Below are 16,917 nucleotides of genomic sequence, written 5' to 3'. Positions count from 1 at the left end.
GTCCCCAACCGTTCCCTCCGCTCCTCTAATCAATTCCTCTCCAATGTACCTCGGTTCCGTAGATCCAAAACCGGTGGCACCAGATTCTCTGTTTTTGGGTCCCTCCTTTTGGAATAGTCTCCCTCTACCAATCAGATCCATTACCATTTATTCCCAATTCCGTATGGCCCTAAAAACCCACTTGTTTTCCACTGCTTATTCCTGCTAAACAGTTCTGGCTTCTCCTGTCTCCCTCAGCTCCTTACCTCTAGCGCCAGGAAGCCGCTTGGTCACAGTGCGCTTTATTAAGAACCTTTTTCATTTCATTTCATTTCATTTCAATAATAAATGTATTATTAAGGTTGACTTTGATTGAGATAGTGTGCACAGCTTTGTATAGAATGCTTCACAAGCACCAAAGTCGAAGTTCATTGAAAGGATGCTTTGCTTTTATTTATAACACTTTTCAGCAACTTGTCGGACTTGCAGAAATGAAGAGGACACATATAGGACTCGTGTGTCATATATAAAAACTTGATATGCAGCGTTTTGTACAAATAATGTGTATTTAACATCACAATAATTTTTTCTCAGAGGGATAAAATCAAAGGTCACAACAGGCAACAAAAAGAACAAACATTGGCAAATCCAATAGGTTTCGCTCATGTGAAATCTATTGTCTTTGTAAATTTTTTTTTACATGTTACAGATGAAAATAATAAAGCTGTGAAGTAATGGAAAGAGCTGCTGACTTGGGGGAATTGGGTTTGAGTCTCCACTTCAGCTCAGCATCATGTTTAAATCATGTAATCTCGCCAGTGCCATAAAAAAGGGTCTTTTTTCAATATGTGGTGCTCCTATAAAGTGCTGAAATACTTCAAAGAACTTTTAATTGCTTTTCATAAAAGCTGCCCGCACTGTGAAATAAGGTGATCCATGCTCATTTAAGATGTGCCAGCGTCCTATGCTCAACTCAATCTCCCACCAAAGGGTTACTGCCTCAAGGCAGGCGCAGACCAAAAGCAAAGGTGAGCCACTGATAATTACACTCATTCAAAGGCAATTATTTTTCAGCTGTTCTGCTCTTTTAGAAACAGAGACCTGCAAATTGGTCTTTGTCCTGCCCTAATTCCAAGTCTACAAGACCTTTAATGAGGATCACAATTTGTATCACTGACAATGTCCAAGAACAGTCAAATATGTCCAGGGTTGCATGTGCTTCCAATAAAAGGAGACACTTATTATGGAGCTCGTTCAAACTGTTAATTTGAAGGAAGTACCATGATTTACTTTCTTGTGGATGGTCCTTTCGGTATTGAGAAGCTAATAAAGAAAGATATGCACCTAAAGTAATTACAATTAGCCAACACTAATATAAACATGCTCACCTCTTATTTAGTTTTTTTGTTTTTTAATTATTCCTATAGTCAGGTTTCTCTGACTTCTTGTACAACTGGTCTACACTTTGCCACACAGAGAGAGAGAAGTTGATAAAGTTTTTTTTTAAAGTGTAGACTATCCTGGTTGTGTGCGTGATACTAGCAAGAACAATGACTAACTTAAGTAGTATGAAGACGTTTGATGCAATGGTAATTTGCTGCTAACCATAGCTGCACGGTGCAAGGGCGTTGCAGCTGATTATAATGCTATTTGAGGTGCATGCAGTGAAAACTAAACATCGTCCTGAACGTTTAAAACAAGAAAACATTAAATGCAGATAAAGATATGCAAAAGAAGTCTTACAATCTACATTGTGTGTGGGTTCCTATGCAGTGGCAGTCTTCTACTGCTTTTGGTAGTGCACCGTGTGGATTGGGAAATACGCATGCGTATTCCACAGCTATAGCAAAAGATTGTTACATTCTGCTGGGATGTAGGAACATCAACGCTATGTTGTGAGCATTTTTGACAGCAGGTGAACGTGATCACCATCTTCTATTTATTCATAATGAAACCAGCCTGGCTAATGGCGGCCGCTCCAACCTGCTTTAAACTTAGTTTAGTATTTAAATTCAAATTAAATTAAATAAAAAAAATTTAACCTGCAGATGCTTTCCTGGTGTACCATCTTCTACACAATCATTCAAAGTATTGCGTACAAATTTTCGAGAGCAAAAACCGGAATTCGCCTAGAGATAAATGAGAGATTACAATTTAGAAGAACCTATGAACATTTCAGAAGGTTCAGTCTATTTAGGCTCATTTTCAAACAAAGAACTAGAACGCTAACTTTACTTATGGAAAATTGAACAAAAGAAATACGAGGGAAGCAGATAGTTAGGCCAGCACATAAATGATATTGGGCTGCAGCCGCGGCCCGTGGAGGGAGTTCCGTTGGGCAGAAAGGCGGTGCGGGGGAGGGACAGGGTGGGGGGTACTAAACACCGGAATATGGATAATTGGAGGTAAGTAAACAATTTAATAAATAAAACGAATTTCGCAGCGTTCCCTGGTCGCATTTTGAGATGCAGGGCACGCTACGAAATTCGGTTTATTTATTAAATTGTTTACAACCGTTTCAGTTTGTTTGTCTACAGCATATAGTGTAGGAGATGAAGTCATTTGTTTCAAAGTGTGCATGTAAATAAGGTTTTAGGGCAATATCACAAGGCAACACGTTTGTTCTCCTCATTGTGAACCTTAATCTCTTCTGTTTTGTCCTCTGACACATGCTTACAAGCTTACTGATTACATGGAGGCAGTGGGAGGTACCCCCTGCAGCACTATTAGTCAAGCCTGGTAGGGCACGTACTATGTAACAGGTGCACTGTCCCTGTTTGTGTTATAAAGAGGTGCCCTCTATTCGGGAGAGTATGTTCTATTAGTGATCACGCACTGCTGCCCAGGGTAGTCGCAAACTCAGTGCTGCCCTGGGACAACACATTAGTGAAAGATGGAGCAGCACCCACCTGCACTTCAAATAGGGGCCAGAGATACCCCTGCAGGTGTGTGCAGTGTGTGACTGCACACTACTACAGATGGATTTCTGGGGGTTCATGGGACCTCCATTCACCTTCTGGATGGCTGCTCTCAGTCAGCACGCTGACTGTGCGCCACTTCTTTGCATTTCCTGAAGGCCTCTTAGTCTCTTTTCCCGTGTTCACAATATTGCACGAACACAGAGGGAAAGCGTATCCCTCTTTTACATTGGGCAATGCCCCATGCAAATGAGGGAATTCTCTCTGAAGATAGTGCTGGCACTATCAGTATTACAGAGAAGGCACACAAACAACTGTGGCCCCTTTTGTAAAACAACAGTGTTCTAGGGGTGCAGAAAACAGGTGCACATGCTGGTTGTGACACCGGGGCACTGTATGTGATGCGGCCTCAGGTTGCAGAATCCCTTTCAGCTTTCAGTGGAACAATGTTAGGACACTGATCTGCATTCTACCACTGAAGTCATGCATAAAGACAGATAGTTGTATGAACAATTCTGCTTTTGTTGCCTTTGTACTTGAGACTAATAAAGTGTCTCCAAAATGCATACAGCTCAGAAAATAGAAAAAAAAACTGCTATAAACATGTGTACTAATGTTTAAAACTATTTCATAACTCTTACACTTACAAATTTGCTCACTCAGCTGGCCTAGACAAAAACAGTGCATCCCCACCAAAGGATTTAAAATGCACTTGGGATTTTGATGTTTTCTATGCATACATCTAATTCAGGGTTAACACTGTCCCTCTATTGAGGTTCATTTTTAGATCTGGGTTGACAGTGCAGCGGTCAGACATTTTGCTTACTAAGACCCTCAGTATGAGTGGGATTTAATTCACCAAAACGTATAATCTTAGAGCAGCCTTTGGGTCTGTCCCCTTCAACCACTGGCTTTTTTGACTATCTACTTTCAACCAAAGGCGAGATACTTCGCCTATCACATCTTGGCTTAGTCCAGAGCAGTATGTCTGTTGTTAGGGTGCATATTTCCACCTCCAATGCAGTGCTTGCATTGAACTGCATAAGATACTGCTTATGAGTAAAGCCTGCTCTGTCTGCTTCTGCCGGCTCCCTCACTCCCCTCACTCCCCTCATTCTTTTCGTGTGTACCTTGTCCTCATTCTGTCCCTCTTTCCCCCTGTATGCTCATCATTTCCCACCCACCCTCTCTCATTCCTGCTGGCCTCCCATTACTCTTTTACTTTTGTACTCTTTTTTCCCCCCACTTATGTTTTGCCTTCTCCTCATCAGTGGTCATGGGCTGGGTATTATTTGTGTTTCCTAGTAAGGAAAAGCCATCTTCCCATTCAATACTGAAGTCTCCCTTGACATTAGACCTTTATTTGTGATAGAAACAAAATACAACTGCATCGCCGGTAGGGGGGAAAGGCAGGGGGCTTCAAATTAGACACTCATTTCTTAGGGTTCATTCATTTCTTCATCTAACACAAATTCGCTTATGCTGCAAGCAGTAGACCATTAATGCCAGACCTACTGGTTTTGCCAATACTTGCTTGTTTGGCTGCTGCTGCTGCTGCCTTTGACGTCTACCTGAAGCCAATTCCTACAGAAGGTTGGAACAAAGAGTTCCGTCCCGATGATGTCTGAGGTAGCAACCAGTCCCTCAATTATATGTTTAGTCATCCTCTTTCTCCTGCACCACCACACTACCCAGTGAAAGATGCTGGTACCTCTTTACAAAGTATTAAATCAGTGCTTAATTTGAGCTGGTGGCTGACAGTGGGGCCTGCCGGTGGTTGCCGGTGGAGTAAATGGTCACTCATGTTTGAGGAGTGGCACTTATTTCCTCTCATCAGACATTCACTGAGAGCAAGTTAAGGACAAACACACAAAGGGGTAAGAAGGAGGAAGAGAAAGATTGAGAAAAAGTCACAAAGGAAGAAAGAAGGAACTTACAAGAGTAAGATAAAGGGGCAGAACGTTTCTGGTAGTGGATGATTAAAGGTGCCTGGTTGATTCAAGACTATCCAGCCTTGTTATTTGGCACCCCAACATTTAATAGCAGTGGCCAAAGGCTTCTGAGCAGGGTTTTGGGCACCAGCAATTGTTCATTTACAAATTAGGCACTGTACTTCAGAACCATATACTGCTTCACTTGCATGCGCTTCTGCTTGCCATTACCATTATCTGATCCGTGCCATATTACAAGAGGATTTCCATTGCTAATGACCCACTTTATAAATGGCAGTTCCTCACAATGAGTTGCTACATAGTGAATAAAGTATATTTAAATCTATTTAATTGTGGTCAGTAAAATAACTGTTTTGTGTGTGAAACAGTTTATCCAGCAAGATGAAACCCATCGTACACAACCATTTAGACTGATTGTTTTTATAACGAGATTTAAAATAGTAAACCTAAAGATATATTCATAACTTCACATCTTTGAATGCATTTTGTATCCACATTATCAAAGCTCAGGTCTTATAAATGACGTGATATTTTATTTTATATAGACTATGGTTTACCCTTTGGTCGGTGCACCTACGATCCCCATTTCTGCCTGCTTCTTCTCAAATTGTGCCCAGACTCAATTCTAACTATTTTTCCACCTTGGCTATAATGTATTGGTCGCTCCATGTTGGCATTTTAATCAGTGGGTCCCAAAACTAGTGCAAGAAAAAAGCATTTTCTTTCTTACATTTTATTTTTTTAAAGCATGAAGCATCTCCTCTCGGTTGTAAGGCGTTCCATTAAAAGTAAAGTCTAAAAAGTTCAATCTTCAGAAATTTGCTACAACAGATAGTTGGATATACTGCTCTCAGCGGGAGGTTGAGGGCATTCCAGATCTTTGAACCCCCTATTTCCAAAGGCTGCCTGCATGTTTTGACATCCTCGGAATCCACTGACAGATCAAGTGAGTAGGCTCTGACTTCACGTTCCTGACATGAGCAGCCAGGGGTCAGTTGTTGCAGAGATCATGGGGCCTTGCTACATGAAGCCTTATGAACGGTGCAGACAACCTTGTACTGTCAGCCAGTGGAAGGTTGGCTTTTTCATTGGTGAACGTGTAGGCACAGTCTGGCTGCTTGGTTCAGAACGCTTTGCAGACTGGCAATTAAGTTCTTTGATAGACCTCTACAGAGTCAAGATTGCTGTATTTCACAGCTCAAGCAGTGGCCAAGGGGTCCATTTCCTTTCTTGCACTCTGGCCCATGACACCCTGGTACGCTGCTTGATTCTCAACATGTTGTAGAAATAAAGGAATTACGTTCATTTTTCCTAAGAGTCTATGATAGTATTACCCATGACAACTTGGGTAGGTATTGGTATGAGTGTTAGTCAACCCGCATATGCCACAGACAACTAATACGATTCCTACAGCATATACTGTTGGACTAAACAAAAATGATGATGCTCATTAAATAAATGACAGTTTTTTGGCAACAAGTTGATCTACCTGCTCCTTCAGTGACCAAAAAATGCTCCAGTATCAGAACGTTACGGTTTCTAACAGTACAAACTCCACAAAAATAAAAGCATCACAACTATAATATGGGCTCCTTCTCCTCCTCCGAGGGTCGATGTGAAAACTGATCTGTTAAGTTCCTAAAGGCCTCGAGCAGATGAAGAATTCCGAACCTCAGGGCAATTAAACAAAAAAAAAAAAAAAAAAAACGTAACTTGTGCTATGTAAAGCGCTCTGATACCTGATTCGGTTCGGGTCTAGTTCGCGCTATATAAAACTCTACAAAAAAAAAAAAAATCATCCTGGGATAGGGAATTCAGTTAGCAGACAGAAATTCTGCAGCTTCTATGGTTATTGCCCCCTTGATAAATGGTTAGAAATAACAGTATCTCAATCCAAACAGAGTGTGTCTTTACAAGGCAGGGATATTCCATGTTTTCTGTCGAAACGTTACAGAATTGTTTTCTTCTTACCCTGCACAGGTGGTAAATGTGAACTTTTTGCGAGTTAATCATCTCAGAACTAAGGGGCTCTTTTAGACCCTGGGGAATGGAGCACTGGTCTGCCAGATCAGTCGAGGCAGTGGCTTGTCCGAGCTGGACACTCGCCCCTCCACACCATTCAGAGTCCCACTTGCTGGGGGCAACCCCCGTGCTGTGAAGGAGGGCTGTCGATCTCTTGCTGTTGACCAATCTTCAAGAGAACACCGGATCCTATACTACAAGCGGACATGCGTTCTAAAGTTTATAAACTCATGCAGTGAACCCGGGCAACCAGACTGAGGACCATGTTTTGTAAGGATTGCCCACTATGAGTCAATGCGGTGTTCAGGGCAATCTAGGCATGTAAAGAGTACATCTGGGCATAAGGTACAGCAATGCATAGGCCTGTTAGTTGGATATAAATATAAATAACTGAAGGTGGTCATTTAATCATCGGTGCTACCGCTGTGCCAATCCTGAAATTCCCCTTTTTATTCGGGGTAAGGGGAAGCACTGGAGGCGAAACCTCAGCTGTTATAAACCTTTGATCAGACAATCCATCCACCTTAGGGCCGTCAGGTCCCAGTGATGGTAGCCCCACACTACCTGCTGCACGGCGGAGGTCACTCTTTTTTCCTACTCGGGATCTTCATGCAAGGCCTGGCTGTTCTCGTTATCTAGCTTCAATCTTATTTCTTAGAACTTACTTGTCCAGTCGATCCTATGAAATTTTAAATTGGCTATAGTTTCTTGAGATGAAGTGTGGATAGCTAAGTCAATGGAATGTGGTAACAGGGTTCTGGACCTTTTTGTGAGTGTTCCACAATACCAGTTGCTGCATGAAAAGAAATGCTAATGGTGGTGTTACTGTGAATAAATACAAATACCTTCCCCTGCATTTGCTCACGCCTTCTTTACTAAAAAGGTTGTATGATTAAACAACTACTGCCTAATCCACGAATTCCTTAACCACGAAGCGGACATGCGTTCTAAAGTTTATAAACTCATGCAGTGAACCCCGGCAACGAGACTGAGGACCATGTTTTGTAAGGATTGCCCACTATGAGTCAATGCGGTGTTCAGGGCCATCTATGCATGCATAGAGTACAGCTGGGCATAAGTTACAGCAATGCATAGGCCTGGTAGTTGGATATACATATAAATTAACGAGCAATGCGAATCAACTACATTGTTAACGAGTTCCTAAACCACGAAATATATTAGTTTATACAAACTAGATTCAAGTGACATATAGTTCTATGTGGTTTAGTTCTGTGCACTTTTTAGGAACCCAGTTGTAGATATCTGTTGTCATGCATGCTTGAATATTGTCCTGCATTTTAATACTCCAACATCAATGTTGTGAAAACGGTTATATTCCACGCTATGAGAATTAATTATTGAAGTTTGGAATTGTAAGTCACATGCACCATCTAGTGCCATGTTGACTGTTCTTGACCTACATTGTACCTAACAGAAAAAAAATATTTATCAACATTTTACTGAAATATCAGCAATGCTATATTTTTTATTATCTTATTTCTTTTCTTATTTAGCAAATGGAGCAATTTCTTTGTCAGCGGACAGCATTTCAGATGGAACAAACACAGTTCGTTTTCATTCGGACTGTGAGGATGTCGTGACAGTAGAAGCAGGAGAAATTAAGTTTGTCACCAATCCCAGTATTTCACCCAATGGCTTAAGGTAATGAGCAGTACAATTACTTGGTGTCCATTATTGGTCCTCAAGACGTTAAAGAGGAGGAATGGAATAGAGTTGTGAAAAAACTAGCCTATGAGCAGCAAATGGTTGATGTGGACCATGTAGTGTGCAGCCTGCGTGAGTCTATAGCAGAGCTGTAGAGTCTGAAGCCGGCCCTGAATCAGGTGATTGTTGTGACTTCAGGGATCTTCTGTATGTATTTTGGTTATAAGGTTTCTTGCTATGAAGAATAGCTCTTCTACAGTGTGTATTAATTATTCAGCAATCTAGTTACATTTTGTGATAGTTATTCATAACTGCATTAGAAATCCATACTTTATGTAATTCAGTATATCCTTTTACAATGTTTGACAAGACATAACCGTGAAATATTCGAAAACCACCTCTGCTTAACTTGTGACTTTCTCCCGGTCTACCACCACCAGATAGCCATGAGTCGTGCTTTGGGCTTTTTGGCAGTGTTTTCACAGACAACCTTAAAATTGCATACCTACGGTCCGACTCATTGGATTTTTGTCACTTTAGTCTTGATTTATTTATCAGTAAGTCAGAATAACTTTCTTTCGCCGACATGATGAAGGCATAAAAGTATACTACATGTATAAAAGGATAAAAGATAAAAACGTTCCACATCCTTACAGTACGATAATTGTTAAGATACAATAGCTATACAATTTCAAAACATATGATAAAAATTCATACTTGATAAAGTTCATATTACAATTAATTGGATAAACAGATTGAACATCTCTTTTTTAGAGCAGTTAAAAGAAAGGATGCCACAGAGGAACAGATAAAGGGGTCAGACAATAGCTGTAAATATTAAAAGGCCACACAACATTGTCTAAAATTCATTTTTCGCAAAATGGGGATGAAAAACCTTTTCCTCTCATTATGGTAATGTTTACAAAAAAGCAAAAAATGCATATCATTCTGTATTGACTGATTATCACAAGTACAGTAGAGTGGGAGATCGGCAGCAACATAAACATTACCAGGGATACCCAAAATTAGAGGAATATAGTTGAGACAGAATCTCACCAGGAAGTACCTATGCTGTAGATTAGTTACAAAAGTTAGGTATGTTGATTTTTTTTCCATTTGTGAGATACTCGGTACAGTTAGATATATTTTAACTGTTGACAACTTGGCGTTTAAGATCTCCCTTCCAATATGCATATTAGATAATAGCTGGGCTTTCTGATTGTTCTTAGAAATAGAACAGCAGCTTATAGGATCTAAAAAAAGGTGATGTAACCCGTTAGCTTTTAGAGTAGGTTCAACATATCGTAACCAGGTTATGTTACTCACCCCATCAAGTTTCAGGACATCATTTATAATATCTCTTGTCAGTGTGAAGGTCTCCTTTCACCATATTGAGTGCCACAGTAATATTGGCGCCAAAGAGATTTATCAGAAATGTAGGGGGCTGTCATTTCCATATGGCATTTAAAATTGGCGCAAGACTTCGGTAATGAGAGTAACTTAAAAAAAAATGATCTTCAATTGATTGGAGTTTTGTACATTCTCTGACTCCCCAGATGGCCGCTCCATAAGTGGCAGCAGACACTGTCTTTGCTTCATACACTGTTTTTAGAACATCCAGAGGTTTTAGACTGTTTTTCTTTTATAAACTTAATTAAAGCCCCAATATTCTTTTCCATCTGGGTCGCTCTATTTACAATCATGTTTTGCCAATTAATTTGCCTATCAAACATGATCCCTAAATAATTAAAAGCGTCAACGACTCCCATTTTCCCCTGTTCAGTGACAATTTGGGGTTGTTTCCGTAATTGCGGACCGGCCACAAGGATAAAGGACTTGGAATAATTTACTTTCATATCCAGGGAGTTCATATATTGCGTGTAATCCAGCACTAAGTGACGCAGTGCATTACTAGTACGTCCTATGAGCACTGCGTCATCCGCATAAAGTAGTATAGGTATCGGTTTGGAGTTTATATAAGGGACATCTGGGGTAGACTCTCTCAGAGCAGCTTCTACATTATTAGTGTAAAGTGCGAATAGGAAAGAGGCTACAACGCACCCCTACCTAACACCTCTCATGATATTAAAATGTCTGGTGCATTCACCATTCCTCCCATATCGGACACAGGCAGAAGCACCTATATATAGGTCACGAATGATGTTAATAATATTCTCGTCAATCCCCATTGCCCCCATGATCTGCCACAGCCTAGACTGTGCCACGCAGTCAAAAGCTGCGGACAGATCCATGAAGGCAAGATAGAGGTGGCCTTTTTTAGCTACAGTAGATTTCGCTATAATTAGGCTCAAATTCAGGCACTGATCGATAGTGCCTTTCCCTTTTCTAAAAACCAAACTGACAGGGGATTATAATATTCTTATCCAAGGCCCATTCCTCCAACCTATTTAAAAGAAGGCGACCCATTAACTAAGCAGTCGAATCTATCAGTGAGATAGGTCTATAGTTCTTCGGAGTTGACCTATCTCCCTTCTTATAAATGGGGACCGTTAGAAACGGGATCCCTGGCTGGCCAAGGCTTGCGCCAAAGTCAGTCAGAGATCACCATTCCCAAGTCAGGGCAAGGGAGTTACACACCAAGATAACCCCAGCTCACCCTCTAGGTAACGTGACGCGAGCAGCAAGGCTAATCTCGGAGGCGATGTGTAAAGCGTTTGTGCGCGCACCGAGCAACAACACCCAAGGCCCACTACAAAGGAAACTCTACACAAGGTTATATAAAACAATAGCCTTTGTATTATAGTAAAACACATTAGATAAAACACACACTTTACAATGTGCCAACAGGCACGGGCAGAATTTACAGGGGATTATGTACAGGACAGGGCCATATGGACCACTGTCAGGGGTATGCACTTTTAGAACTAGCACTTGTTGTAATTAGCACTTTGTAGGAATAATAATTCTCGTAGGTATAACACTTAGCACATAGCACCTGTAATGACTGTAGCACCAAAATAGTACATGTAGCACACAACCAGTAATTACTGGTAAAGGGTAAATACCTCCTACGCAACCCTAACCACCTTTAGGAAAATCACGCCGGGAACTAGGACCTTATTAGCAGGACCTGTAGAAGGAAAAACAATCATCTAAGCATCAAACACATAGCAAAGGGAAAGAAGCAAAACACATGATGCATAAAACATTCAGAGTTGCAGGTAAATAATAATTGCGCAGAAATCACATTAGCAAGTAAATCACAAATTGCGCAAGGTGCACATAGGCACAACACTAGAACTGTCCCTCAGGCCAACTGGCCTCGCAAGGGCTGAAATGCCCTTAGTCCCAAAATGTCAGGGCAGGTTGAGCAGGCAGCCAAGAACAAACCTAAACGTGGCAGCTGCCCACTAAGTGCTGGGCAGCTGAAAACACTGATGGGGCCAACGTTAGAGCCTTGTGGGCTCAAGAACAACAATGGGGCCAAACACACCGTGGGAGCCTCGCAGGCTCTAACCAACTGACTCGTGTCCCCCAAGAGCCTTGTGGCTCTAAATAAACAGAATGGCCCCCTGAGCCTCTCTGGGCTCGAGCAAGGTACGCCTAGGGTCCTTGTGGGCTCTACGCAACAACTGGGGCATCTGGAGCCTCTCTGGGCTCCTCAACAATGATGCCGGGTCTGAGCCTCGCAGGCTCTGAAGAACTGTGTGCCCAGGATCCTCTAGTGGGCTCGAAATCGACTGTGCCCCCGGAGCCCCTTAGGCTTGTCAACAACTGGACCGCTTGGAGCCTCTCCGGGCTTGGAGAACAAATGGCCCCTTCTACGTGGGAGTCCCTCTCGGGGGACTCGAAACAAATGTGGCCTTCAAGAGCCACGGGGGCCCTAGAACAAATTATGCCCCCAACGAGCCTCTCGGGGCTCTTCAACAATTAGGCCTGGTCGGTGGAGTCCCTCACGGGGGACTCGGCAAGAAATGAGGCCCCACGGGCCTCTCAGCCCGATGGCACTCACACTGGAGGGGAGGGGCGGGCACCGGCAATGTGCCCCGATGCCCCCCTCTCCTTCTTGTCACTCACCGACTGTCTGCGGCGCTCCGGTCACTGCGGGGGGAAGGCACCAGCCGGGTCCAGCAGCATGCAGGGCTCTCCTTCCGTACTGGAGCCCCGCCTGCCTCTATGCCGGTTCTCCTCTCCTCTGCTGTCGGCCAATAGCAGCACGGGTCACCCGGCGAGCCTCCCGCGACCTTAACCAATGGCAGTGTGGCTCCCCGGGTGACGTCAGCGGCTGCACTCTCTCGGCCTCGGTGCTGCGGCGGTGATTTCACGGTCAGATGCGGGGTGAAAAATGCCGGGTGGGCACCGGCCAAAGCAAATAAGTAAAATAAAGTGCTCCCAAGCGCTAAAGGCAATCAAAAGCGCTCCCAGGCGCTTAGAGGAAAATAAAGAGCTCCCAGGCGCTACAAGCAAAATAGAGCTCCAGCAAAGTTCTGGAGGCAGGCAGGGGGGCAAGGCTGGGCCAGCTCACTGGGCCTCCAGGCAAGGAGGCAGTCCAAGTGGCGGTCCTCCTGGCGCGCAGAAGCAGCCCCCCTCAGATAGGATCCTGGAAGAGAACAACATTCATGGGGACATAGCCCCTTTTTATACAGGTAAATCCTTTGTTTGTAGGTGCAGGGTGGGGGAGAAACCAGTCGCAGCTGGTTTTTGGAGCACTTTGTTTTCCCCAACCACCCTTTCCATTCACCAGGCAGGCTAGGGTCATTAGACGCACCACAGGGGGTGGAGCCAGCATTGTGTGGGGAAAGCCCAGCCCTATTCAGGACCCAGGTGCACCCCTCCCTCACATCACTCATGCTAATCTCTCCACTCACCACTGGGCAGACCCATCATGACTCATGGAGCCTGGCACCCCAGCCAGCTCTAGCCAATCACACGCCAGCACATTCACTGCACACACATACCAATGTCTAGAAGTGGCACTTCCCCACTAAACACATACACGCCGCATACATCACTGCGCAGAATTCAATCTCACGAGTTCGCACTCCCCACACATCAGGATTTAACATAGACACACACATTTCCCATGCATTCCTATGGAAGGGCAGGCCAGCCTCAACACACGCAAGCACTTTACTCTGGGACACAGGGAAAAAAAAGTGCACAGAGACCAAAAATCACTAACACAGATCACATACTAAAAGCAAAAAGATTAGGGGTGAACCTGCCAGAAGGGCCAAGTCCAACAGGGACGATTACTGTTGTTTTCCATGATGGAGGGGCACATGTTTGGGCATTTTGTTAAAAACATTTGTTAAGAGCAGGGCCCATGAATCTTGGTTCTCTAGAAAGAGATCAATGGGCACTCCGTCCGGTCCTGGTGCCTTTGCCCGTTTACACTGACTTAGAGCATACTTCACTTCCTCTAGTCTAAAACTAAGAACGCCCCCTACTGCTCCTAAGATGTTGGGACAGGACTGGGTGGGTAAAGTCTCACCAGCTCCAAATAAGCCTTCAAAGTGGGTCACCCATTCCGCCTGATCATCGTGAGTGTCTGTACTCAAAGCGTGTTGGTCTTTCAGAAATGGTGCATTAATCAGTGACCAAAACATCTGTGGGCTTTTTAATATAGCGGCCTTCTGCAGATTTTCCCACCATTCTTCCTTTAGTGTTTTCAGTCTAATAGTCCTAGCTGTTTTATAAGCTTGGCGCAAGGACTTAATTAAAGGTGGATTACGGGGCTTACACTTCAAGGCTATGTGAAGATTTTTTAAAGATTTTTCGAATTCATCGTCAAACCAGCTACTTTTTTTTTGTTGGTCATTACGTATAATACGGGTTAAAATTGTTTTAGCATCAGATAGTATGAGCTCAAAGGCCGAAAGGCCGAAACCTTGCAATCAGGTAAGGCTGGGTCTAAACAGTGCATTATCTCCCCAGAGCATTTAGCAAGTAAATTGGCCAAGAATCTTTTAGGGTCCACTCTTTCCCACTTCAGGGCGATACCATTCTTTCTTGCAACCACAGGATCTACCGGGAGTTTGAAAACAGACTCATTTTTCTTTGATGTGGGAACAAGAAAAGTTAATGCAGCAAGGTCACTATAAGGGTAGACATCAGTCTTAAAACTATTAAAGAGCCCTCTTATCGAATCTGAGACCAAAACATAATCAAGGGTAGAAGAAATAGAATGATTTAAAAAGGTATCTCCGGAGGAGGAGCTACGCTAGCAACCAAGATGGCCGCCAGCAGCTCGAATATCCTGCCTTTAATCCTGGACTCACACCGGATTTCCGTGTTCATGAAGCTTTTCTGCTTCTAAAGGTGCAATCCCGAGTTTTCTACCTCAACCGCAGACGAAGATACGCTGTGTTTATATTCTCGGCCTAACAACGTGTGGAAGCCGGGGCCTCGATTTCTAACCTATCCGGATCGGAATTGATCAACATCGGTCGTGAGACCTGGACTGAGCCCGGTCTCCCGAAGTGTGCCGTGAATTGTTGATTTTTGGTGACGATCCTGTGAACAGTCTACACCGAGGACACACCAGCGTGCCACACCGGCTGCCGTGGTGGGGGTCTGGTGCCCGGAGACCTTGCTACCCTCTCTGGGTCGAAGGGCTGGGGCCCTCGCTAGCGGCGACGGTGTGTTCTGCCAGATGAGGAGCGCCCACTGTTTTACATCGGATTTGCGTGGCCTGTTACCCCGGAGTAGCCGGCCTCCGGGGTTCAAGTCCTGCTCTATCGCCTATTGAGAGGGGATGGAGTGGACGGAAGGCACGCTATCACTGCAGGCCGTCATGGCCGCCATTGGGGCGCTCCATTCGCACACCATCGTTGTGTTCCGGACACTGACTGTAAAAGTGGACGGTATCCTGGGACCGGAGGACGATTCTCCGTTAACTTTCCAGCTAGCCGTGGTACCAGCGTTGCACTGCACATCTGAGATCGAGGTCCCCGTGCAGATCCCGGATTTAATGAGCCCTGGCGATCCCCAATTAACAACAAGCCAGCCCGTGCTTATCGCCAGCGTCTCCTGCGCGAATCTGCTGCCGCCTAATACGTCTATAGACGGTTTTCTGTGTGGTAACAAGTTCCTCAGTGACTATTGGAGATATTCGTTGTTCCTGGACACCTTTCCTCGTTTGATTGGTGGACTTTGTGAACTTGTATCCTGTTTTCGATCCTTCTGCACTGACATGAACTTTTATGGACGCTCTGCCTTTTCCATCAAGATGGCGGCTCGAGTGAAAAAGACTCTTATGAAAGACCATACTGGCAAGGGCTGAGCTTGATCGCTTGGATCTGATACGATGACTTTATACAATGCCGGGGTTGTACCTATAATGTTACGGGAGTCGGGTGGTTATTGACTATACTCCCCCGACTGGTTTGTATATTTTGCTGGATATTGATTTTACTACGTCTCGGGGTGGTCGCTACTGGCGGGGGGTGTGGGAGACCGGTAGTGTGTTTGCTTTTTCCTCCTCCATTTTCTTTCTCTCTTTTCCCTTCTTTTGGGGTAGTTCTTGGGCGACAGGCACGCTGTTAGTGGGGTTAGACCGTAGCCATTGCAGGGGTGCAGGGTGGGGGGTTCGGGGAGGTTTTTTTTATTTTGCCTTTGTTTTGTTCTATGGCCCCTTTTGTCTTTCCTTTTTCCTTTCACGAGAGGTGGGCTGTTTCTTTTCCACGGATCCTTTATTGTCCGGGTGTCTACATTGGCTCTAATTATCCTGTATCATTGAGGACGGGGTCGCGCAGGTGGGATTGTTTTTGATCGCCTAATAGACTGTTTATTTCTCTTTCTCTTATATGCGTAATCGCGATTTGCCATGTGTTTCTTACAATGGTTATTTGTATGTATAGTTCCCCCGCCTGTCCCTGTTCTGCATCTTACTGTTTGACACCTGATATTTGTAATGCCTACTCTTGTCTTACTGTTAAAATAAAAAATATATAATAAAAAAATAAAAAGGTATCTCCTAACTGACCAGTTAAGGGTTCATAGGCGTTTAAAAATACAAGATCATTAATAGACAACAATCTGTTTAGAGCATTACCATACTCTGTATGGTTAAAGTGAAGGACACTCTCCCCCTCATCATCATGGACTCCACACACCAAGGCATTACTCTTGTCGCAGGGATGGGCATTAAAGTCCCAAAGCCAAATTATGTTACATGGTTTATGGCATTTTGCTTACAGAGCTTTAACACATTTTACTCTGTTTTTCTAAATTGGTGTGGTGTTTTTCTTGTGTTGTGTTTCCACTTTATTACTGTTTGAAGTGCTGCACAAATACATTACACATTATCTCTAAGTTAAGCCTGACTGATCTGTTCCAAGCTACCAGATGGTTAGGCACAGGTTAATTTGGGGTTTGCTTGTGCCTCACTCTGACAAGGATCGTGGTTTCCTCTTGAG

General features: G+C 43.8%; 1 protein-coding gene across 1 annotated transcript in view; it reads left to right on the top strand.

Moving 5' to 3' along the window:
- Positions 1-16,917, top strand: part of OVCH2 (ovochymase 2) — a 996,115-nt gene that overhangs the window by 968,904 nt on the left and 10,294 nt on the right. Inside the window, exon 21 of the mRNA XM_078680899.1 lies at positions 8,386-8,533. Coding sequence (XP_078537025.1) covers positions 8,386-8,533 — 148 coding nt within the window. The remainder of the gene's footprint in view (positions 1-8,385; positions 8,534-16,917) is intronic.

This window comes from Lissotriton helveticus, chromosome 3_1 (assembly GCF_964261635.1).
Source record: "Lissotriton helveticus chromosome 3_1, aLisHel1.1, whole genome shotgun sequence".
Classification (NCBI taxonomy): Eukaryota; Metazoa; Chordata; class Amphibia; order Caudata; family Salamandridae; genus Lissotriton; species Lissotriton helveticus.
The sequence above is the reverse complement of the archived record's forward strand: the minus strand, read 5'-3'. Positions and strand labels throughout refer to the sequence as shown.